The 26,347-nt window shown below is 30.4% G+C and overlaps 1 protein-coding gene across 1 annotated transcript; it reads right to left on the minus strand.

Annotated features, from left to right (window-relative positions):
• Nucleotides 1-8,888: 8,888 nt before the first annotated feature.
• On the minus strand, nucleotides 8,889-21,189 carry LOC137921666 (G-protein coupled receptor dmsr-1-like). The gene is made up of 6 exons (XM_068764475.1): nucleotides 20,869-21,189; nucleotides 12,959-13,117; nucleotides 11,667-11,803; nucleotides 10,462-10,564; nucleotides 9,276-9,841; nucleotides 8,889-9,004 (listed from the first exon to the last, which is right to left on the minus strand). The coding sequence occupies exons 1-6, from the start codon at nucleotides 21,187-21,189 to the stop codon at nucleotides 8,983-8,985; spliced, it is 1,308 nt and encodes a 435-aa protein (XP_068620576.1). The 3' UTR covers nucleotides 8,889-8,982.
• Nucleotides 21,190-26,347: the final 5,158 nt, after the last annotated feature.

Raw genomic sequence — 26,347 nt, forward strand, 5'->3', positions numbered from 1 at the left:
AGTTCGCATCCGGCATTTTCCGCCGACATTAACAAAGTTATCTTTCCACCTTTTGTGTGGACGTTCTACGCAGTTTTTCTTCAGCGCTCATCGTTCCTGCACGATATGTTGCCTGCCCACCTCTATTCTAAATCGCTAATCCATATTAATTATTGTTATTAACGAGATATTTCATAAAAAAGTCAAATTAAACATTCTCATTCGTTCATACCGCTATTAATATGTTGTTGCATTAATTAAGTTACAATCAACAGTCGGAAAATTATTAATGTTTACCTCAACGTAATTGGGACTTGACCCAGCAGTATCGCTAATTTAACGTTAATGTTATTTCAATAAATAATATAACATAAGTGCACAAATTATAAAAATAAGAAATTAAATGTAAAATAGAGTCTCATTTTACATTGAGTGTATATACCATAATCGCCACGATTATCAGGCGGGTTGGCGATCGCTGTGTAGTATTTACATTACTAGTATTACACAGAGAACACTGCTGCCCATCCTTTGGAAACTTGTTTGTGAGCAGTGACAATCATATATAATTAATGCACAGAAATTTCTGAATTATATAAGATTGTATCTCGGGATTGGAACCCGCGACCTATGATCACATGTCTCAATCTCCACCGCTGGCCTAATAGTAATATTTTTGTGAAGAAATATTTTCACATTTAAAGATCTACATTGAAGTACGTCCCGATACTTTTTCAAGACTTTTGATAAGTTTCTGCCTTAAAACAAAAAGTTTTATTATAAGTTGAACAATGTATTTTAGTTGAATCTTATAATTGTCTTAGATTCAGCTGATCGACTAGTTCATCTATTAACACAGAACTTGTTTATAATTAGTGTCTCATTTGATTTTTACCATTGTTTCATTATTTTCATCTCCGTTTATTCATATTATTTTCCAAATAAAATCATTAACAATGACCAACTTATCCACGTCATGAAAAGAGTTTTTAAATATTTTTGATACATCACAGACATGTCTCTGAACTTGGTAAAAAGTTGTAATACCGACATGTACCGACTCGTGCATAATGGAACTGCGCCTTGCCGCCAAGAACCGTAGGATGCGAAAGATTGAAGAACATTGCTGGACATTTACTATTTGAGCTGTTGTAAATGTCCGGTTCCTAAAAAACCGTTGCCATATGGATGCTAAAGATCCTCTGCTTAATAAAGTAATGCTGCCTAGGTTTTTGTAAACAGAAATGCGTTTGAAGTAGTCACCTTGAGTCGTAAGATTTTACTTGTTCTAAGTTTCTAGTCTGAGGTAAAATACACGATACTATTTACAGGCTAATATTTACACATAGGAATAAGCGCCCGAATTTAATTGGCACAGACGGATACCAGGAAGTGATGTTATGCTCTCACTACCAACTTATTTACAGTAACAACTTAACAAACATTACCGTTTGGAAATATCTGTGAAAACCCTATTTTCAGCAGTGGATGTCTTTTACAGTGAAATGGTGATGATGAAATGCTTGTTAGCTTAAATTATGTATAGTTATATATGTGGTCGGTCCTCCCTTCACTATTACTAATAAAATAATAAGGAATACTAACATAAAAATAAAGAAGTGTTTAATAATATTAATACATAGGGCGCAATAAATATTTCATATTATTATATTTTTTTAATTACATTAACAACGTATACATAAACGTACAAAAAGATTACAGCAAATCTTGAAACTACTACTCCCTCACCTAACCTCATTATTTAAATTTGGAACCAAAAGAATTATCTAATCATCTGATTGAAACTATCAGCTTTATAAAAATTAAAAATACGGTTAATGAGCAACAAGTAGTTGAATTAAATTTATACCGATGTATATTTATTCAAGTACTTGTTGCTCATTAACCTGTACAATTATGAAACGACAGTACGTTCTGGTTTATTTTAAAATTAAGCCCAAACATAAAAATGGCTTTAATGTGCTGTAATTACAGACATCCGAGTTTGTGCCTTAAAACCCACAATATTGATCAAGCAATAAATTTGTCGTTAAATATTTGCCGTGGTCCGCAATACCGCCAAGATTTATGCGAATTACGGGTTCATTTATCATGGGACATGTATACAAGAAAACATTGTAACAGTTCTAAGCGATCCTTTGTACAACCTATAATATTTATCCAATACATATGATTTCTTATTTGATAATAATGATAAACATGTTCTAGGCTATGTCATATTTTTGAGGTGTATGCATGTTTAAGTATAGATTTTCGATAGTGCACAAGATCTGTAAGGTATTGTTTCACTTACGAACAAGCGTGGAGAAAAATTCTACTCACTGTTCACTAAATTGAATTAAATGTAAATTTCTTCGTGCCGAGGGTTCAAATCTGGTCGTGATCTGAATTTATTTATAACCCCATCGATTTTTTACCTTATTAATGAACTACAGCTTTATCCATATAATTCTTAATCGATTATTTATAAAGTGGTTAATTATAAATTTAATATTGGTTAATCACTTCGTTATAAACAAATTTATATGTTATTAAAAATATATATGTTCTGTATACAAAAGTGTCTAAAGCTATCGTCCCAAACAACAATGTAGGTCGCACGTGTCAATAATATAATCAATCATCGACATTTAGCGGCTCTTTTCTTATTTTATGTTTAGCTCCATTCAAGTTTCTCACCCTTATAATTTGATCATTTTTCAATTCATCAATATTGCCCCCACGCTTATTTTTTATTGTTTTATACTTAGCGTCTGTGTAGAGAAATTATTGTTATTAATATCAATTTTTTTTAGTAGTTTTTCCTATAATAAATATGAAATTTCTAATAGAAATTACATTAAAAAGTCAACGTTTTTGGAAAAGATCTCGGAGATTTTTCACTATTTTTATAGTTAATAACATGTATAACTTATGTTGAAGTAGGAAAGTTGAAATTTAATATAATACACAAGAGCGCTTCACAGAACAAGTTAAGATATAACAATGATGTTTTCACAACGAGGAACGCCGTTATTTTAGTCTTTTGTATATTTTACCACTACGGCTTCAAGAATTTATTGAGTACTTTATTTTCCAAAAGCTTCAAATTTTTCATTATGAAAAGGGAAACATGGTTATTGTAGTAAGAACGACAACACACGCACAGTCTGGAAGTATGCTGAAAACGTTAATTAAATACTAAAAATAAAAATAAATAAAAAAAAACGTTTTCTTAAACGATATTAATACAAAATTTAAAAATATTTATTGACACAAAAATATAAAATATATAAGAGGACCTTTACCCCGTGTACTTAATCTTCTTCAATTTATTAATTAATAAAATTAGAATTGGAATAAAAAATATCTTAAATTACTAATTGCAATTAAACCTCTTTTGTTTCGTTAAAATAGGATGACATTTTATTTTCACTCAAATTAAAAACGTTAAAACAACAAGTTCTTGTCAATTTTCTATTGCTTTTACTATAATTAAAAAATTTGATTACAAAATTAGTGATGTTTAAAATTAAAATATTATCAACTGTTGCAGTGACAGGAGCAAAGAATTGATTCATGCGCTTATGGTTTGGGAATTTTTGAGGCAGAAAAGTAGCTCGCTATAGTCGATCTTTTACTATGCAATTGTTAAATGTAGAACCTCCTCAAACGTTCAGAAATCGATTTATTTTATCTCTATAGATGAATAGAAAAACATCGAGATAACTTCGCTTAACTATAAATCGAAAATGAAATCCTGAACATTACTACTTTTATGTGTACCCCTAGATCGTGTACAGTATTCTTTATATTTCAAGTTATAAATAATTAGTTTGTAATTAAGAGTTTCCAAACTGTATAGCAGGTGCAAGACATTTACAGTTTTCATACAAATCACTTACGTTATTCAAAATTAGTTATCATTATGATTGCTTCTTGGATTACTTCGCAGGAATTAGTATTTTTAATGAATTTAATTTTAGAGGAAAATAAATTTATAGAATTTCATAATATTAGCGAGTGAAAGAACCAAGTATGACCTCTGGTATTGCGACCCCTGAGCCATTTATATAGGATTCAGTAACTAATAGTGAAAACCTATTACATCAGTTTTGCTTTAAAAAATCTATAATTTAACTTCGGTGAAATATGAAAAAATCTAGGCAAAATCCTACTTTAGTTAAAAAAAACTTCCATATTCCATGAAACTATATTAAATTAATAATGCAAGGATTATATTACATCAATACTTGATATATAAGTAAATAAACACAGTATTCAATGCATTAAAATCGATTGTTAAAAAAATACGTAACCACAAAAATATGTCACAGTAATCATTTTGATTTCAGCTTTAGGATATTCACTGTTGGACGTAGGTCCTACGGGGAAGTGGGTAGGGAATCGCATCTTGACTCTCTCGCGTCTTCCGATGTACTTTTTACTTTTAATCGTTTAATACTATTATTACCCTGCATCGATCCTCCATCCATCTATTTATAGTTTTTTTATGTAATTGTTAGACCATCTAGCGAAAATCAAGAACTTACTTTTAAGTTGTTCGTAACTCTAAAATTTCACTCAATCTATTATTGGCGCTACAACTAGTAGAACACGTAGACGTGTTCACTTTAACATCCCTGTCTAATTTTTTTGTTATTGACTGTTTAGCTTTCAAATAATAGCGAATAAAATCTTCACTGTACTACTTGACAAATGCAAGACGTAATGCGTATGACGCAATGACAACGTTATATTATGTTCGCTTATAATCTAGTTTTGATTATTGTTTTTCGAAGTTTTTCAATAAATCAGGAAAAGATTCTATCCGTTACCTATGATTTAAAATTTAAATGAATTATAGATAAAATACTCTTTTCAACTTATATAAGGTATTTCATATAACAATGACAAATATAAGGTGACACAGAATTTTGGCGAGTTATATAATGACATTACTACGCAGTAATATTACTTATTTTTTTACTTACAAAACTGCACAAATTTGAAGCCTACTAGAGCTAGTTTTTACTAGATGGTGTGACAACCCATATAATCAAAGAGTATGGCGGTTGGCACGAAATGTTTAGTATAAACTAATATAGCGTTGAGAGGACATTTTCGTGGCCTCTCCAGAGTCCAGTTCCTACAACACTCATTTGTTTTTTTCTGTAGGTACCTCAAGAGCTACGTTTATGCCAATAAACTTTCAATGATCGCTAGGACACAAACAACTTCGCGAAGAAATGTTAGAATTGCTTACTGCAGTGATATTACTATTAGAAATTAAAATTCCCATGTGATTCATCAATACCATCATGTCAGCTGATAAACACAACACATTCATAGTCATTACACTCATCGCAAGCATCACCGTGTTCCATTTTACTATGCGTCATGTCGTAACTTTGAATATTATTAGCGTAATAAGATCGCATACATGTCTCAATCTAACAAACACAACTCTTAACTTAGATTTTGTGTTCTAAAATTTGAAGTAATATAGTACACATTAATCATACCTATGTTAGGTATGATTAATGTCTACTGTCCTCCAAATCTCTTTATTTAATATTAACCAAAATAATCTTCAATATTTAATCGCATTTAGATGTTATTTTCAAACCATAACTACTTTAAACTCATGTTCTAAATCTGCTAAGCTTAGAATCATTCGGAACCAAAGTACAGTTATTGGGTTTTACATGCAAACTCATCCAATTCCTTGATTAAATATTGGCTAACATTTCAGTAAAGTTACACACTAGTTCTCATATTTCTATACAAATAGAACATAATGATAAAATAACTTTATTCCCAACTGTGATTGTATGTAGAACTGGAATTAATCACTGTTCACCTGATACGTATTGACAAAATTACATAACAATTTATACACCCGCAAGAATATCTTCATTAAAGGTGTCAACAGACGCGCAGCGCATCGTATGGCACGCCGCAGGTTGTGGGGACGTTCGCCAACACGATGTGTTATTGCGGCGACGTTCTTCGAAGTACATCGTCGTTTGCGGTGGCGTTCTTGAAAGTGAGTCGCATGTCGAATAAGGTGGTTGTTTAAAAGGAGTTGACTTATAATAGTTACAGCTGTGCGAAATTTGTACAGCGGCTAGTTTTGCAGCTAATTTTGATGATAAATAATAACGTGTTGAAAATTAAACATTTGAATTATTCATATTATGAATCTGAGATTACGACAAAAGCCCTTTTTTGGTTTCAGGGGGGTAATCAAGACGTTCAAGATGCTCCGCCTCTGGGGGGAGGACAGGGGACAAGCGATAATTAACCAACTACAGCAACCACTCCACTGGATCAGTATCTTTCCTTAGATTGCCGAGTGGTCCACGCTGCTCTCATCAGTAACACTGACTAGATAGACGTACTTACTTAGCAACAAGTGTGCACTTGTCTCCATCTTATAGGATTTGGGTCGTCCCCAATTACAGCACGCAGTAGTGGACTGGAATCTTTATTACATCAAGTACATGGATTATTTAGAGCAGGGATGAACAACACGCGGTCCGCGGACCGCTTGCGGTCCCTTAAACATGCTTAAGCGGCCCGCCAAGTACTTCTAAAATTGAATTTATTTTTTAGATTTTCTCTCATCAATGTACTATTACATGCACAATTACGAAGCTACATTCATGTAGCTACCTCGTCAATTACGACTTACATTAGTCAGCTTGAATCTGAAAAACAGTGGCAAACTTCTCATTATAACATATATTTCAAGTAATTACGCTTTTCTGTTCTTTTCTTATTACTATTATTTCTTAATTTTGAATAAAAAATTGTATGTATAATTTCAACTTTTTTTACTTTATAATAAATGAAGTTTTGTAAATTATTAATATGTGTTACTTCATGTGCGGAGCGCAAAAAAAAATTGTTTAAATTGGCCCGTTGGTTGAAAAGGTTGTTCCGCCCTGATCTGGAGAGATTATAGCAAAAATTTCTACATATCTTCCATGATGTATCACCGGAGTCGCATCACGTCATATATAGCGTAAAATCGAAATTTAAAATCAACCTAATTTTTAAAAACATTTTTTTCACATTGAACGCTGTCGGCTCATTGAGAATGCCCAAATACTATTAATTATTGGAAATATAAGTACTGTTATATTTTTTTTTGAAAATGTTTCGACGGTGAGCAAAGGTATTAACATACTACAAAACCTAAAAATATGTAGTTTTGTTTTATTCTATAACGTAAATAGCTAGTTTTTATCAATTGCGAAGTCTTTATGTTAACGTTATATATCATTTTAAAACAATACTATTAAAATAAAATATAACGAAATCTTACTATGAGTAAGAATATTTAGAAAAATATCCTCAGTAGTTCTGCTAGTAAAACAACTTTGTAAAACTACAGAAGTACAGATAATAGAGACTTCCACGACACAACAACAGAAGACATATTTGTTGTTTAAATATAGTTTATTTTTCCTATTTCGATATATATGTGTGTACGTACTTAAATTTAAAAAAAAATTCTTAAGATGATGGGATGATTAATTTATTATTATGATGATGAAAAATCTTGTTCTGTCGCAATAAATCTTCTCCCTGCACATCATATCGCTGTACATAAAAGTAGTAATTGAAAAAATTTATCTTGCTTTAATTGTACAAGAAAAACACATATACACATACACAATACGATAATTTTTACCACATAACATCAATTTTATTCCATATTCATTATGGAATAGTCTAGATAAACCATTTATGCAATATTTTTTCTATTTACAATGTTGCATACATTCATGTCATAAGTAAGTATATGTAATTCATGTATCAAGATGTCGTTAAATCAAATAAGCTGATTTTTCTTATTAAAGTTGCATCACTCAATGTTTCAGTCCGTTTCAAATGTCTTACATTTAATTAAGTAATGATAATATATATGAATTTTCATATCACATAATAAAAAATATACGTATATCATATCATACAGAATATTATTTTTAATGTATGCTAAATTCACAAACCGTGAACGACTATATAAATTTTATGAGTAATCTGATAACGATATATTTTGCATTTATATTACAGATATTAAATCCTTATAAAGAAGAAAAAACCAGGAAAAAATTAAATATCTTTATGTCAAAAGTTATTGACTATCAAATAGATAGTCCCAACCTTAATCTGATCTATAATAATTTCAAGTCTCTGGAACTATCCGTAACATTGACGTGAAGAATTGAAGAAGTGAAAATTGTTCCCACGAAGAGGTGTGTGACTTAATAATATTTACAAGACATCTTTAAAGACATGCATACACACTTGTCAGAAAAAGTGAAATATAAAATTCTAATCTAAAAAAAAATATACATATTTCTTAACATTTAGTTTTTTTATAATATGTTAGCTAGTATTAAACATTGTTAGCCAGCGTAGTTACGTGTTTTTTAAAGTCACATTAAGTAATTTAGTAGTGATAGCCCAGTGGTGGAGAACCGAGACTTGCGAACGAAGGTCGCGGGTTCGATTCTCGGTATACAATGATATCTAATTGACTTTGTACATTAATTATATGGAATTGACATTGCTCACAAACAAATTTGCAGAGAATAGGCAGCAGCGTCCTTAGCGTGCCATAATACAACACTGCCTGCCAAGCGTGGCGGTTATGACATATACGCCATAGATAACTTTGAGGAAGGCTTATGTCTTGCAGTGGCCATCTAGGGACTGAAACGAGATTATGTAAATAATTAATAAATTTATCGTAATATTATTTAATACATATGATATATAATATATGTATATATACATATATATATATATATAGATATATATATATGTGTGTGATACATACATATATGATATATGGTTTTGGTGTCATTCTACTGCAACACCATGTTAACATTCAAATATAAATATTGGCATAAAAAGGTGATATTATATAATGCAAGATTTCTAAGCGAAATTGTGCATTGCTATTTCTTCCTTCTTGATAGACCTTCCTCACGGAACCAACGTTTTGACCCTGTAAAAAATTTAATACTTTTAAAGAATGTATAACACACTTTTTATAACAGTTCTTACAAAATGAATGATGAACTAAACTTTAAGCCTTGTTTAATTTATTTATTGTACAAACTATTTTTAATTTTTTTTTCTTGCCCTTTAATGAAGTTAATTGTAATTGTGTTCAAGTTATGACGAAAAAATAAAGAGGATGAGAGGAGAGGAAATAAAGAGGAATGATGTGCAAAATTAAATAAAACGTATACTCTATCTCTCAAAGTTAGACTTACGTGTTAAAACCTTCGGAGTTTGTGATTGGAGCTGAGGGTAATTTATACAAATGCGCTTTCCACAGTAGTTGGCGAAATGTAGTTCGAAACTGTCGAGACATGGAGCAATATAGTACAAAATTAATAGCTCCATTTAACAATGCCATTGCATCCATTAATTCGCCAAACAGATCGTAACATCCTTTGAAAAAACATCGCCCTAAGAGACCACTGAGTAGTCCCAGAACACCTTGCGGTAGCTCCGTCACCAAAAACAGAACCAGAACTGCTATTAACATCTTGGTGGTTCTATTGGCTCGTCTGTCGGCTTTATTTTGTCGTTTCCCAGCTTTTTTTATGGTACGTGTATTGTATTGAATTTTTCTTTGATGCTCATTAGCATTGTATATTTCCCATATTAACCACAAACTAATCGCAGTCAATATACAACATGGGAGTAATTTAATTACGACCGCATGAACCCAAAAATTTATTAAGTAAAGATGTCCGTCGCGGTCAGAATCCACGTGATACAAGATCAAAGGTCCTCTGGGCTCGATGACTATAGCTGTGTGGATGTCGAACACCTACATAAAAAAACAAGGAACATTCAAACGTGACAATACTATAATAATTGTTTATAATTTAATAACACAAAACCAACGAACCATATATATAAGATAATACGATCTGGCTCAGAGGCTTGTAAACCATAAACTTTTTAATTTTTTTTTCTATAAAAACAGTAGTTTCATGGACCTTTCTTATGTATATTTTATCCAAATAAAGGTACGTATTAAATCTACCATTGATGACGAGGTGGAAGAAAAATACTAATAAATCAACTGTCATACTATGCAAATTTTTAGGCAGTTACATTTATACAAGTGCCAGGAGATTGCTATCACTCTTCATAGCGAATTGGGTCATGTTTATGTTCAGTGGTAAGCAAATACCGTTAAAATATGGCAATGAATAATATAAATATATTGTGATATTTATTTGCGCGACAAATTACGTCAAAAACCCATAAAAACGGTGAATAAAAACACAACACCAGATATATTATTGTAAATACTATAGATATGGACAACAATACATCAATAAAAATTTTACTTTGATTTAAATTCTTGTCTCTTCTTATATATATAGTTCAAGCATATTAAATGATCGAGTATTGGTTTTCTTATTTTTTTTATACACTTACCAAAAAAGCAGGTATACAAAGGATTGGTGGTAGCATAAAGCTACTTAATATTGCTATGCTACAGCGCCTCTCAGTACATAGTATATGATTTCTTTCAGAATGTCTATAAACAAAAGGGTTTTTGTTAGTTTATCACCATTCTTTAGATAATTGATGATATTAATATATTCAATATTGGAATTTTTAATAGGACTCTTATAGATCGTCAACATGTTTTTGAGTCTATTTTATTTTTGACTTTACTTCGCAAGGTTGCAAGCAACTCCACAACAACACATCCTCTAAGCGAAAGCTAACAATTTTTATTTATATGGATATATTTTTTGTTATACTCAAATTGTGTCCGAAAACTGTAAAATACTTGTAGCGTTCACGCTCCATATTTTTGGCCACAACGGCTAAAATACTTTTATGTTAAATCATACTAGTGCGATTTAATTCAAATTCGAACGCCGATTTGAATTCGGACGCTATCAGTGATGTGGTCGCTGCCGTTGCGTTAGGATCGTGTAAATTGTAAATACGCTTTGTACATATATGAAAATACGTTCCTAAATCTGACTTCCTTATGTCGACGTATTCCTCGCCATCGTCCTTGACTCAAAAGATTTCCTGATACTAAATACATAAATGTAGAAAGGATTGACAAGTTGTAAATTAGTAGCCGATTGGCAAATCGAAATGTCAATTGGTATACCACATAGCGCACAAAATAAATAGCTGTTGTAGTAGGCGACACAAAACGACTATAACACTGGAAACATGTAGTTGTTGACTACTACTGATCTAATCAAATAACCAAAGATGTTTTGTTGCACACGAATAATACATTTTTGATTCATGCGTCTTCACTTTGTACTCGTTACACGACAACAGTTTCTGCAATACACAGAACTTTTGTCTGAGAACAGAACAGAACTGAAGACCTAAGTGTAAACTTGCTATAACCTACCTCACTCCACTGCTGTGCTACATTATGTTTTGAAATAATAATAATTAAACATACCACAACCGCAGCCATGACTTTAAAGACATAATGCTGCGTTTTCTTAACGCAGTAACTTCTGTAGTCATAGATACGATATCCTCTGAAATGAATGCTGCATTGTAACTTGCCAAGACAGCATCTAATAACTTGATAAATTAACAAATGTCTTATATTTTAAGATTTTGTTTACTTAAAATATAAAACCCTGTATACTTACTTTATTGCAATGTATCTCCAAACAGCAAGCGAAAGTGTAAGGCATATGGATGCCGTGTGAAAAATTTGAGCAAAGTGCATATGAAACAACAAATAGGCGGCCCATTTATACGGCATTTCACGCTGACTGGGTAAGATCTTAAACAAAAAAACATTAATTTTTCATCGTTTATACTTAGCATTAGACTACTACTTATTGCTATCTACCTATTGCTTATCATAAATGCTTGATTTTTATTCATAAACATATAATGCTTATGAAAAGTAAACGTTTCAAAATTAATAATATAATTACATAGATTCTAAGTAAGAAAAGGACTAATATATAGATACTTCCGCTATGTAGCAGTAGTCGTGCAAACCGGATTGTTATACTTCAATATTTATTCAGATAATCGTTCCAAACTAAGGCAAAGTTTGCGTGTGCAAACTCAGATGTTTACACCTACTAAGTCTCTCGCGTTGCAGCAATCTCTTAGAGAATTAAAGCAAATTAATTTTACTGAAACTAAATTACAGACGCGTGCGTCTGTTTTTGTAACGATAACATAATAACATCAGTAACTTAATAACCTTAAAATGTAATATTAAAAAAACGAGTAACGCTAACTGATAAGCTATGTAATTGATGACTATGACAATTAGTCGTTTTCACGTATCCATAGCGCTATATCTAGTTTTTGATCCTTCTTATCTAAACTTAATGTAGTTTCACATAATCGCACTTGCGTGATATCAATAGCCGATTAGTAATCGATAGGAAGTATCGCACAGTTATGATTAAACAGGAGTTTCAGTAATGCGCTCGTTTACAATTATTGGAAAATAATATATGGAACCCATCACATATTAACAAATGCATAAATTTATTTGTCTAAAGCAATTACAAAGACAGTTAACACAAATGGTGAATAATAATAATACAGTCAACATCCTTATTCAAATTTATGTTTAAATATTATTTATTCAACCAACAATATAATAATCAAAAAATAACTTAAAATGTAAGCTAACTAGGCAATGAGAAAAAATCAGTTAAAATGGTACAAGGGGTCATGAGTGCATTGCATTTAAGTTGGTCGTTTAAGGAGGTTGTTTAAGGAGTAATACTTACTTGTGTTTAGTGCCATTCGAAGTTACATGTGCATAGCAAATAACTTTTATTACCAAATTAATTTAACTTTTAATTATGAGCGACTCTTGGCCATGTTGTGTACGTTTACCTATAAAACTGTAATTACACATAAAACTATCTCTACGTGTAGTAGTGCAAATGTAATAATGAGAACTTACAAAATATCGATATATAGAAAACGGCACATATTCTATCATCACAAATATGTCAGCGACCGCAAGCCATTTTAGTAGACGGTTGATGGGTGTTGCGGCGAGATCACGTCTTGTTAGAACAGCAACGTTTATAGCGTTTGTCAAACTACCGAAGAAACACACCTGTGAAATAGGACGGATATTATAAGCACATTATGTTAAATATAATAAATACAAACCCATAAAGTATCTGTTACCTGAATATTATATAAAATGATAAATAAGTTTAGTGTAACAGTTAATTTTTTTTTCAATAAAGAATATTTTTATTACATTACTTTATTTACACCGGTTAGATAGTTAAGGGTGTGAAAGCTTTGAAGGGGTATAGCTCATTTTTTATCAAAAACCTTTAAAGCTCTTATTGCTTTTTCCAATTACCTGTATAAAATTATCATACTGAAATACATAACAATTTTTTTGAATAGAACACGACAGTACAATAACTTCAGGCAGTAAAAAGCCTGTAAAGACAGGTAGTAATAATTAATTTTAAAATATATTAATCCGAATTTTAAAAACGCTTTTATGCACTCTGTTATTTATCATTTTCATATGATTTTGTCATTAATTTAATTTTGGAAAACAAGTCATGATGAAAAATTATTTTACATCATCTAATTTGGTTTTAAAATAATAACATTATTTATTTTATTTACCAGTATACATATAATTAAATATCGACTGAAAATGCTAAAATATACCATCAAAAACTTTTACACTGTCTTTCATTTGAACATTAAATTAATTTTGATTTCCTTGCTGCGAGAAGTTATGCCTATTGCTTTGATAAATTTATAAAGTGAGTGAAGATCTTTTTGTCGTCCAATTATATTTAATAAACTCTTTTAAAAAAAACAAACACCTCAGCAAAGGACGAAAATATTGTTACTATTAATTTGATAATATCGAGAGGTCTCTTCGTCTGAAATTTATTAAACAATAAGCAATGAATTATTTTCGTCAATTAGTGTAATAACAATTTGATTAAATTAATGATAACTAAACACAAAGTTCAAATCGCGTAAGTAAAAATTAAAGACGTTTTTGTATATGTTTTTTTTTAATGGTTTAAAAAAGTTAATCTAGTGTAAAGTTTAGTTTCAACTGAAGCCAACGACTATTGCGTCTTACAATGATGACTTACTGCAATAAACCGTGCTCTCACACCCTGGACCGTTGGGAATCTCACAATCGCTCAATGAGCCACGAAGAGCGTTGTGCTTGGGATCTACCTATGAGATAGAATCAGGAATGAGAGAATGGGCAAATCGTTCCATAAATGAGCTGTGCGGATCAGAAACCTTGAGACGAAACGCTTGGTACTCATTCAAGGAAACTTCACAGTATAAGGGGTGGTTGTGAGTAGACTTCCTACTTACGTCCTACGGAGAAAAGGGGGTGGTGGAAAAAGATCGTGATTTTTATTCCTCTGGGTATCCTAGCGAGTATACCCTTTCAATTTCTTACAGAATACCTTCCCTATCCACGTCTTCATATACGGAACCGTCCATATTGATCTGCCTTAACGAACATCTTATACTCTCCCACATATATTTTAGATATGAGGTGGGGACATCGAAATTATCGACACTATCGACTAATTCCGACCTCTAGTTTATACGCACCCCTATCGCCTGACCAGCGTTGTTAATCTGAAATTGAATTTTCATCAAAAGCGACCAATGCAGGTTGAGCATGAAGATTAACAAATCCGTCTGGATTTCGGCTTCCGTTCAGTGTACCGTTTTCAGTGAAAACTAAATTCGTATAATCCAATGAATTTACACTTGCCAAAAACATGACAAAGCCTGCACAAAAGGTGTGATTATTTTAAAGAAAAGCCGTTCCGATATCTTTGCTGCACACACTCTTTGCACATTTCTTACTTCTTCAATGTTGTTAAAGTTTTCATCCTATGACTTACGATTTCTTAATGACTAACCACAAAAACCCCCGTGGTATATGGGTTTATTCTAGAACCATCGGTCTTATGATAGCGTGACCAGGTTCTTTGAACTGTCAAACGACTCATGCTTGGCCTTCGAGCCACGAAGCTTAGCTGCAACTCTCCTCAAGAAGTGCAATACTTTAGATTATATATAATTATCTCTTGCAGCGTGTACGCCGTGAGACATGAATGTGTCGAATTTAAAAGAAACCCATTTAAAATAGATTTTCAGAGAACTCTTATTATTCGTCAACTCTTTTTGACTCTACTCTGCTTCGCAAGGTGTTGTAGTTGTGAAGAAGAAGCAGAAAGAAACATGTTATTAAAAAAAGAAAAATGTTATGTATTCATTCTTGTATACAGGCGGTAGTCCATAAGAGATTAGGGTCGTTTGTTCTAGAATAATGATAGCTTTGTTTAACGTCGCTGTTTAGTTTTTATTTGTTTTTTATTTACGATTTCTTAATGACTAACCACAAAAACCCCCGTGGTATATGGGTTTATTCTAGAACCATCGGTCTTCTGATAGCGTGACCAGGTTCTTTGAACTGTCAAACGACTCATGCTTGGCCTTCGAGCCACGAAGCTTAGCTGCAACTCTCCTCAAGAAGTGCAATACTTTTACTATATATTTTATAGTTCTATTTTCGATACCGCTATAGAATAATAACAATACGTTAAAATTTCAAAGGAGTTAAGTAATTACCCAAAAATTGTCTAAACCGCTTCAAAAGATACGAGTTAATTTTCTTTAGAAATATCGCGTCAATAAATATACTAAAAATAGGATTTTCTTTTGAATTTTGCCACAGGCAATCATTAAATTTTTTTAACGTATTTTCTAATACCTGTAATATGATCACAATATTTAAATCTTTTTAGTATCATATTTATATCAGGCAGGAAAGAAAACTCAGAAATCATAATCGCGCGTTTATAAAAGTTTCATTATAAATATACTTTATTTCACTGAAACCTTGTCTCTAATTAGTGATAAATTCGATTTGAAATAATGTCTCATTACTTATATTAATCTACTACACGAGTCATTAGACTGATAGTAAAATAATTCAATTATATTTATCGCACTTGAATTGTTTAATTTTGTGTATAAAAGTTTACGCAGACCACTCACCTTCTCATAAAAAAGCACTCCCATATAATCGTTTCTCCAACACTCCCTAAAACGGCCATTTGACCGGCTCTCATACGTTAATGAATTGACAACAAACTATTAAGAACGTGTAAAACTTGTTACTTTAAATATGGCTTATTATTAATACAATATTTATTATTAAACACTAAAACTAATAAGGTGAAATAAATGTATTTAATTCAAAAATACTTGTATATTACAATCCTAGCGCGATTTACATTGAAGAATTAATTTGAAATATATATACATATATAAGAAACACATTTCTTATCCACAATATTATTATTTCAGCCGTAGGAAGTACAGAGTTGGACAAAGGGCTCCCTCATAGTTATGTAATAAGGCAGACTGGAAGCCACTTGCATCTAGCTTCTACTGACGGCCTTAGCCTTTATAATCATATTTCTTTACTATTGTAGGGAACATCGCTTAATCATATATATATTACTTCCTGGTAAATGACAAATCAACATCGTAGAGAAACATTACAAAATTTAACTCTATTCAAAATAATTACAGATACCGAATTTTGTGCTACATAGAATTTTGTATTTTTATTCCGTGGATAAAACATTTTGTGTGACGTTTCACATTTGTATGTGACGTTGGATATTACTTTTTATCAGGTGTTTTTCAATAGCTTTATCTATCTGATTACTTTACATAATACAAAAAGATTTTAGTTTATTCGCAACAGCCGTAGAAATTAAATAAAATAAAGTAGTTTCAAAGAAAGATATCTATTACAGGTCACTATTTTATTTACTTATCCTATGTATTTATACTAACATATTTGAGAAGATATTTAATTAGGTTTTATAAGGGTATATATATATTTATAACGCTTTTTTCAATGTTTCAGAATATTTTCGAGAAATGTAGACGTTCGTTTCGTTAAAGTATGTGTACATAAATTTATTTTTAAGCTACATAAGAAATTTATGAGCATTTGATAATTCACGGAACTCTCAACTAAAAAATATTTTGAAGTATATTTTGACTTAATCTTTGCTTTTTTATTCATTTTTGCTTTTTCAAACGCTCTTAAGTTCTTCTAAAATCTTTTCTTGCGAAACGGTTTCTCATTACGAAATCTGTTTTTAAAGATAAATTAAAATGAATAATTTATGTGATAATCGTTGATCTATTTTTTTTCGGAAGAGGTAGTCACAGTGAATTATGAAAATAAAAAAAAATGTTTAATGATAATTCATAAATCATATTTTGCAAAATACTGGTTTTTTCATTAACAATGATAGCAATATTAAATATTGAAACTGCAATCCATTTGTCCCTATATAAACTAGCCCCTCTTCCACTCAAATATTCCAGTGCTGTTAAATTGTATAATCAATAAGTCAATTAACAGATGAATATTAATAATATATGTGGGCGGAAGTACAGTAATCGGATAGAAATTGTTTTTATATAAATTCATTGTATCAGTAGCAAAATTTGTTGCCAAAATTAGTTAAGTAGTTTTAATCGGCTCTATATTCTAATTTATTAAAATAAGTATTCCGATCAAAAATAATATTTTTGTCCAGTTTAAGTAAAATTCTCTTCAGCGCATCGAAACCAATATTTGATGTTTTTAATTTGCTGGAAATATTTGTAATAAATTATTAGACATGTAGTAAATTATTATTTTTCAAATACATATCAATCATCAACCGTACCGATATCCATCAATGAAAATAATTATTTTCACTGTCTACTTAACAGCTGAAAACATCACAAAGCTATATCGATTTTATGTCACCAAATTCCTACTATAAAACCACAATACTCTGCTACTACTATTTGCTAAATTGCCTGTGTGAAATCGCAAATTCGCTTATTTGTAAGGGGATAACAATTGAATGAATCACAAAGCAATTAATTAGTTGTCAAAGACAAACATGAAACGGCTATTTGGCTCACAAAGTCTTGATGTATAGCAATTTCCGTACACCTCTTTGCTTAAAGCCATTTTTCCTGAAAAGGCCGTCAAGCTTCTTGTTTTTTAATATAGTAGTTAATTAACATTAAACATCTTTTTTTATTAGTTATCCTAACATCATGTGTGAAAACGTCCATTTTGCATCTGTGACCCGGGTGTGGTGCTTCTGATCACCGGCTGAACCGTATTTTGCGCAGTGAGAATAGAATACCGAATACCAATCGAGTACCAGAGAGAAGTACGCCTCACTACTGAAAGAGGACTGTTGCCAGACTTTTTTGGAGTTCTGCAAATAGGTAATAGGAAAAATATTAAAGAGCATTGAATACGTAAAAAAAATAATTGAAATAATATACAAGAGTGATAAAACAGTTGTGATATTTATTGCAAGGGAAATTAAATGCGATATAGATAATTGCAAGAAAATAAATTTAAATTAAGAATAATTAAATTTTTAAACAAATGCGCGAATGCTAAAGAAACATAAATAATAAATGTAAAATTATAGAACACTGGCAGATAGGCGAAGGGAGTGAGGCAATATATGGAAGGAAAGTGTGGAAAGGAAAAAATGAAAAACATTAAGAAGGACGAAAGATAAGTATTGTTAAAATTATTTTAAAAAAATTATAAAAGAAATGTAGACCCTGTCCATCCATAATAGGGGTTGAACAAAAGATGAACGTTTTTTACTCTTCTCTGTTGATGTTTCGGTTTTCTTTTCGATATTTTAAGCGTTCATGATCATATCTTTTTTCGTTTAGGTAAGTGATTTGGACTGTAGTTTTTATCTTCTTAGTATTAGAATTTCTTCATCACTAGAAGATCGTTCATTATAAATTATTTAGTGAATATAAAAATGTTTATAAAGGCAATGAAAATCAATTATAAACGCGCCCCGATCTAAGCAGAGCCGAAGACAAACTTAGACGGTTTTTTCGTGATCACACACTTTTACTATTCTTAATATATATAGCATATATAGAGCATAGCATATATAAAGCAGTTCGTTCTCAAGTTCTATTATCACTTAAAAACTTTCTTCACACTATAAAAACATTTTGTTACAATAAAATTAATTACAATATAATTAAGAGATGCAAAACGGGAGTGTAATATTAGACCGTACAAAATTAACCACAAGAGTGTTACTAATTTTATGAAGCCTAGGGAAACGTATAACTAATAATAATATCAAGATATAATATTATAGTAGAGACAACGTACGCGCTCGAACACAAACATCGAACAAAAATAACACTTAGTATTGTTCCTGCAAAATTTGAGGCATACATGTTTAAGAACTTAAATGTAAGCATTTTTCCAGTCAAAAATACAACAACTGTCTTATTATCTTAAAAAAAACTTTCATTATTAAAATTAGAACATTGCCAAAAAGACAAAAAATTAGATAAAAAAATCTGCTGAGTACCATTATAAACATACATATATATAATTATATATATATGTATATATACATATATATACATATATATATATATATATATATATATATACATGTATAATATGTAGTTAACTATTTAATCTGTAACAACGTAAATATGTAAGAACTAATCACAGATGTACACGTGTTACGGTAAACTATCAGTTTGTTTTTTATAACTTTTGCATTACATTTATTATTATAAGTAAAAATTTCCAACAAAACTCATTTCAGGACGAGGAACTAACTTTGAACCTCACATGACTAGCAAATGAATGGGATAAACTAGATATTCCTTCTTTAAAATGCTTGTACTATAGAAGTAAATTATTATCTATAACCTAGAGAGCCTTTGAGTATGACATAGGTGAGCCGTGTTTATTTTAAAAACAGAAGTAAAAAATGCAATGAACGTAAACTTAAATTTTATATTGTTTTAATCATTTAGCATTTCATTTGGCAAAAGAAAATGTTTAGTCTTGAGAAGTATACATAGAGAAAACCAGACACGAAATGAGTACTCAACTGCAGACATGTTTACTAACAAACTTTAATACATTATATTTAATTTTAGAAATCACAGTCAAAATATCGCAAGCGAGGTGTTTTTAGTCGCGATGTTTCTTTAGAATGTTTGTTTATTTTGAGTTAAAATTATTAAAGTTGATGAGTTGCATTTTATTTTAGCTAAGAAATATTAAATAATACATGAAGAACATGTAGCACACTGAAACGTAAGAATTTGATTTCAAAAATTCTGAGAACAACAACGATGTCACATAGCAAACCTGCACTTTTTGTTAAATATACAAGATCTCGTTTCTTAAACGATCAAGAAAAAGTTGTGTGCGTACTAAGAGCAAAAATTTTAAATATACACAATTTCTACCTATCAACAGACGTTCTTTTTAACAAAAAAACCTCGCAAACTTTCTTTATTGTTCATTTATTTATTCATTGATTCATTTTTCTACCAACTCTGGATAACTTACAGTTATTAGATGTGTGCGTTATAAAGAATACCAGATGAGTCCAATTTGATATAAACTAGAATCAGATTGGACTCACCTATAATGGCATCTTTTAACTTAAAGCTACAAGGGTATCAAACGCAAATCAACAAGCCTAGGCAGTTCATTTTATGATCACTTTTGCAAATCCTTATTAAAATAGTAGAACAATTCATTCCCAACGTTAACTTTTTTCTTATAAATACTTAAATTTATTACATGATAATTTGGAGAAATATCTGTAAGTTTATTGAAATACCGCGCACAGTTGCTCATAATAAAAGAGCATATAAGTTCCCAGTGTGTCCATTATTTCTAGATCAGAAGATAAGTCTATTAAAGTACAAATTAAATCAAAAATATTTACTTACGATTAGGCTTACATATCCATGAATATTATTGTATGCGAGTATTAATTCCCGAAAACTGCCATCACAATAACTACAGGTATTATTTTCCGTTTTAGTTAAATTTAATTTGCTCCGCCAATCATCGACCAATTTAATTAATGTCCCAAAGTCCAAGCCTTCACTGGTTCTGTTTGAAGAGTGCTCTTTTAACACGGATATGTATTGCAACAGATCATTGGTGCTGCTATTATCGTCGGCTGTTTCAGAGGCCAAAAACATTCCGCCAAAGAAATCTGATAATGCCTTTGTAATATTAGTTGAATTAGTAACACTCGACGACATTTTATCAATATTTTGAATAATTTATTTTTCGAGATTTACATCTAAAAACTAATATCTTATTTCATCGTTATTCTGAAATATAAAAATATAAATGTCCCAGGTAAGTTTTGCGAAAAAGAAAAAAGTATTTGGAGGACCAAGAATTATTATAATATTTCACAAGGTTTATTTATTTATTTGCCGAAGGTATTTTTTTATCTTTACAGATACTATATACTTAATATACTGTCGCTATTAACCAAATTAATTATTCTAGAATACATATTTATTAAAATTATGGAATGGTGAAAATACAAAGTTTTAAATATTAATGTAACTATTATTTGCGGATTAAATGAATATTGGAGAAAAGTAAAATTTTTAATTTTATATTTGAAATTATAAAATTGTAGAAGGGAATGAGTGGTAATAAAAATACACAGCTTGTTCGTTAAACTTGTAAAGACAATATTTTTGCTATCATTTTTTATTCGTTCAAAATGCTAACAACGCTTTCCGTACCCATGCTCAAGTAATGTCATTTCAATGTTCATCAGTGATGTTATTTGCTAGTAATAAATATTTAATGATAACTAAATTGCTGCTTCTTTTAAGTACTTTAAAAGCTTTTACGTTTAACTAAGCGTTAACCTTTAACTTTATTAATAATTCAGCAAATTTATGAACAATTCAAAAGGACTCAATCACATATATTTATAATAATACCTGTTGGAATGGGCTACATCCAACTTATGTCGACGAATGTTTCTGTATTCATAATTATTTATTGAATACTATGTTCACCCGTACAAGCGTTGCTGTGTTATGCGTCTAATTAAAAATCTAAACAAAAAGGCAGTTTGAATACCTCAAACATAAATTCATTTTGCAAAAGTATTCTTTTCACTGTAGTATAGTTTTTAGCGTAGTATAGTTTTTGAATCTATCGAGTAGACACAGACAGACACACATTCATTAATATATAAATCCTTTACGATGTATTTTATTAACCAAAAATATCAACAGTCGCTTCAAAAACCAAAGACTACTCACCATTGTTGTTAAACAATAATTCACTTTACTCAAAAGTTCAAATTCTTCTAAGAATAATTTATAGCTTGTTTTTGTTTAATATTATCTTATTTAACACTGCAAAATTTTCCCCTAATTATAATAAATTTAATATTACTGTCAGAATAATGTTATACGCACTCTGTTATGTCTCGAAAGCTCGTGACCGACTGAGGTTGTTTTATGAAATTTATTGGATGCGGTGAAGTAAATCAAAAGTCGATCATGTGAAGCTTTGCTTATTTTCACAATACTCATACAAAAGCTTTGTTATGATTTCTATTAATTTCCTACTATTAACTGGTAAAAAACAACTAAATACGTAAAGATAACTTTATTTAATATTAATTTCTAAAACTAAGATACAACTTATTAATAATGTAATAAAATAGTCGATACTACAGTTTTTCCTGACATAAACTTACACAAAACTGCAAAGGGCCTTCGTGTTTGTGATTTATCTTATAAGGTCAGTTCTGCCACGTATCCAACTAAAAAATTCGGGCGTTTATCCATAAATATAAAAAATAAACCAAAAAGTAGTAATAAGTTTATTACCTCTTTAGCAGAAAAGTTGAAACAAGTTTTTTTTTATTTATCTAGTTATTTGTTATTAAATTCACAAATATTAGTTACATAAATATTGCAATCAAACACAATATAATATAAAACTATCTACAGCCACAAAAATACGAATTCTGCCTTATTTTGAAACATCTGGAAAATTTTATATTTGTACAATAAAGCACGGCGAAATAAGTATAAAAATAAAATTACTAAATTAACTTTCGATACTCTCTATTTATAGATATCAAACCAGTCTATAGTCTTATATATCTTATATAGTCGTATATATCTTAAACCAAAATAGGAATTGAAAACATGGTTTTAACCGCTAACACACTTAAATCTTCTAAATTACATCCAAAGATCTCACGTGTTCTGTCTAAATCAGTAATAACGAAGCAAAACAAAGAACCTTAGTAAAAATTTCAAACAAACAAAAATTGCATGAAAAATAAACATACAGATGTAAAAAAGACATTAGCATATTTATCAAACTTAATACGAAAACCCTTGTATACCTATCTATGTTGTTACATAAGTGTAAAATTATTAATCACTATATAGAGTAGTTTAAAATAAGATTGAGAAACTTGTTTATAACAGGTTCAGACTATGAATTATCCTGTTTTAGTACAATACCGCCCGATACAAAACCCATTGTACTATTCTCTATAAGATTCAGAAATATACATATAAGTCTAACGTACGAATATCTGTTGTAAAACGAGGTTTTAAAAATAGGTAAAACATCAGTAATTTTAGACGCTTACATCCTTCACAATCATCGATTGAATTTACTTTAAACAAAATTACGTTCAGTGAAAAACGCAAAAATTATAAATCACAAAATATAGTTCAAATTCTGTACTAAAATTCAATGCTATTAGTCTGTTTAATGATTAAAGGTTCAAACATACAGAACTGCGCATGTGTTTACATTCATTAATGGAGACGTGTACACGTATTTTTGCTTCGTGAATTTCTCAGTGAATATGAAGCGATAAATATAAAAAGAAAAGAAGTCGGCTGATATGATTATGAATATAATTAATAATATACTAAACGTTAACGGTAACGGTTAAGAGTTCACAACGACCAGTCCGAATTAAAGCTATTTCGCTAGTTGTTTCTTGTTAAATAATAACCTTTGGTTTTTTATGCAGATTGAATCAATCACTTTTCTTATTACTTACGGTAATTTCCATTAATTTCATTATTTTGTGTATTTTTATTAGATGATTTGTTATAGGTATATAAGCTTTACAAGCTTTACAAAGCTAATTTGTTAAAACCAAGACTTTTTCTAACAGCTTTTTTCTAACAGAAAAAAGTCTACAGAGACATAAAGTAAACAAATTAATTTTCGTATGTCCTTTAATAAATCAGATTTCAGAAAATGCTTATTCTTACTATACTATCTTTAGGTTATATATTATTTCGAAAACCATTGATTTTTGAATAGAGCGTAAGTACCATACATTAATTGACAGTAAATAAACTATACATTCATCCCTTTACAGCTTTGACAAATATACCAAATCAACCTGCATATTTACTGAAACGTAAATAATTCTATAACGTATTAAAAAAAAATTGGAAAAATCAAATATGCTTAAATACAAAAATTCATTTGTTTTCTTGGTTAAACCAGACTTTTTTAACACACTAATGAAAACAATCGACTCGAGCGTATATCAACAAAATGACAATGAATCACACTTATAAATAGGTCGGCAAAAGCAATTACCTAAATTTCACAAGAGGATAATGATTCTTTACTAATGTTTGACTTACGGGGCATAAATGACTTCCTGCTTTCATGTGTATTTCAATTATTATTTAAAATACATACACACACACATTTGTTTTGCTGTAAATAAAAACATGAAAATATGCTAAGCTCGCCTAACGTATTCAAACACAGGGTATTTGATTATGGGTATAAAAGCTTTGAAAAAAGAGATGATTGTGTTGTTAATTTGTCATAAAAAGCTTTAAAGCTTTTACATCTATTGGAAATAGGCCTGTTTATCAGCCTGTATAAAGTGATTACTGTGATCTTTTTGTATAAAAAGTTTTTTTAGGAAGAATTTTTCGATAGGCTAAAAACTTCTGGCAATATAAAATCTGAAGGAACAGCAGATAGCAAAAATATTTCATTTTAATTAGTAGTTATCCGAAATTCGAAAATTCTTTTTCTTAGTATATTAACATTACTTCTAAAACCAATGATTTTGTTGGATAGGGTGTACATATTTATGGCAGCAAATGAACTTTACATTCACTCCATTCACTCCTTGTAACGAATGATATTATATTTGATCGAAAAAAAATTATATCAAAGTTTTGCAATATAAGACAAAGCATTTATCCGTTTGTAAATGACACAGCCTACCTGTATCAAAGGTACACAAGCTATTTACAATATCCTGACAAACGTCACCTTGTGTTTCATTATTTGTGCCTTACTCTCCAAAAGTGACCATAAATCAGGATTAAGATCAGTACTAGTTGATGGCTAGTCTTCAGTTTTGATGAAAGGACCATTCTTAGTTATTTAACATGGCGTTATCTTGAAACACCTGTGCCGATGTTTTGATACCTTTTTGGCCAAAATAAGGCGCAGTTACTCCTTCATAGCTAAAACTCTACTCAACCACTTCGGATAATGCTAACTTTGTACTCTGTTGACTAATTGGGAAGCTTCTTTAGCTTTTATAAGTTATTTTATTGGCTGAAATATAAAATTTCTCATCCGTGAACAAAATTTTTCTATGGCAGCTATTTTTATTTTACCACCCTATTCTTTTTTAAATTATCAGTAACGAAATCGATTTTTCGATTCGAATTAACCGAGTTAAATCTTTCGCTTTCGGGCAGGATTTTTTCGAATTCTTTCCCTAACTGCTTTAACCACCTTTTTCATACGAACACTACGTGGATGGCGTAGCGGAAGACAATACTAATAATAATTGGTTTTACTACAGTACATTGAACATAGCCCACATAAACATAATGGAGCACACATTTTCCTTGTATGTACATACCTCGTAACTTCTCAATAACATTTGCGTAATCCTAAACAAATTTTGTAATATCTTGTTCAATCATTATCTTGCTTGTCCTTACGTACGCTCTCTATATAAGGTTTCATATAAATAGCTTGGCATGTGACATTTTTATCAAAACAAGTATTAGTAACATTGTTTAAGAGCAAAATGAACGCAATGTCGCTTAGTCGCGAAAACCACTCTGTCGAGGTAAAGCAATATTGTTTAAATTTTTGTTTAACTTATTCCAAATGCAGAAAGAATTCGTACTCTTGCCACTTCGGTACCATGTCTATGTCAAGTTTTAATAAAGAATGATCGGAGAAACTCCAAATTCTGGTTTCTGCATTGAACGTTGACACACTTTGTAAACCAACGAAAGAATCTAGAAAAACTATTTTTCGGACAAGACGATATAACCTCTGCTTTTATAAGTGACAATGCCTACAATTACACTGGAGACAAAACAATATTACATGTGCCGTTCAATT

This window comes from Battus philenor, unplaced genomic scaffold, assembly GCF_028537555.1.
Source record: "Battus philenor isolate CCGP_79_NKW_IND1 unplaced genomic scaffold, ilBatPhil1.0.hap1 SCAF_19, whole genome shotgun sequence".
NCBI lineage: Eukaryota > Metazoa > Arthropoda > Insecta > Lepidoptera > Papilionidae > Battus > Battus philenor.

Excerpts from the sequence above, each read along its gene's own strand:
- LOC137921666 (XM_068764475.1), bottom strand. The coding sequence starts at position 21,189 with ATGTCGTCGAGTGTTACTAATTCAACTAATATTACAAAGGCATTATCA. Across the intron at positions 13,118-20,868 it reads ATGGATATGTAAGCCTAATC|GTGTGTTTCTTCGGTAGTTT; the intron begins GTAAGTAAATAT and ends CCTATTTCACAG. Across the intron at positions 9,842-10,461 it reads TTTGTATACCTGCTTTTTTG|GTGTTCGACATCCACACAGC; the intron begins GTAAGTGTATAA and ends TTTTTTATGTAG.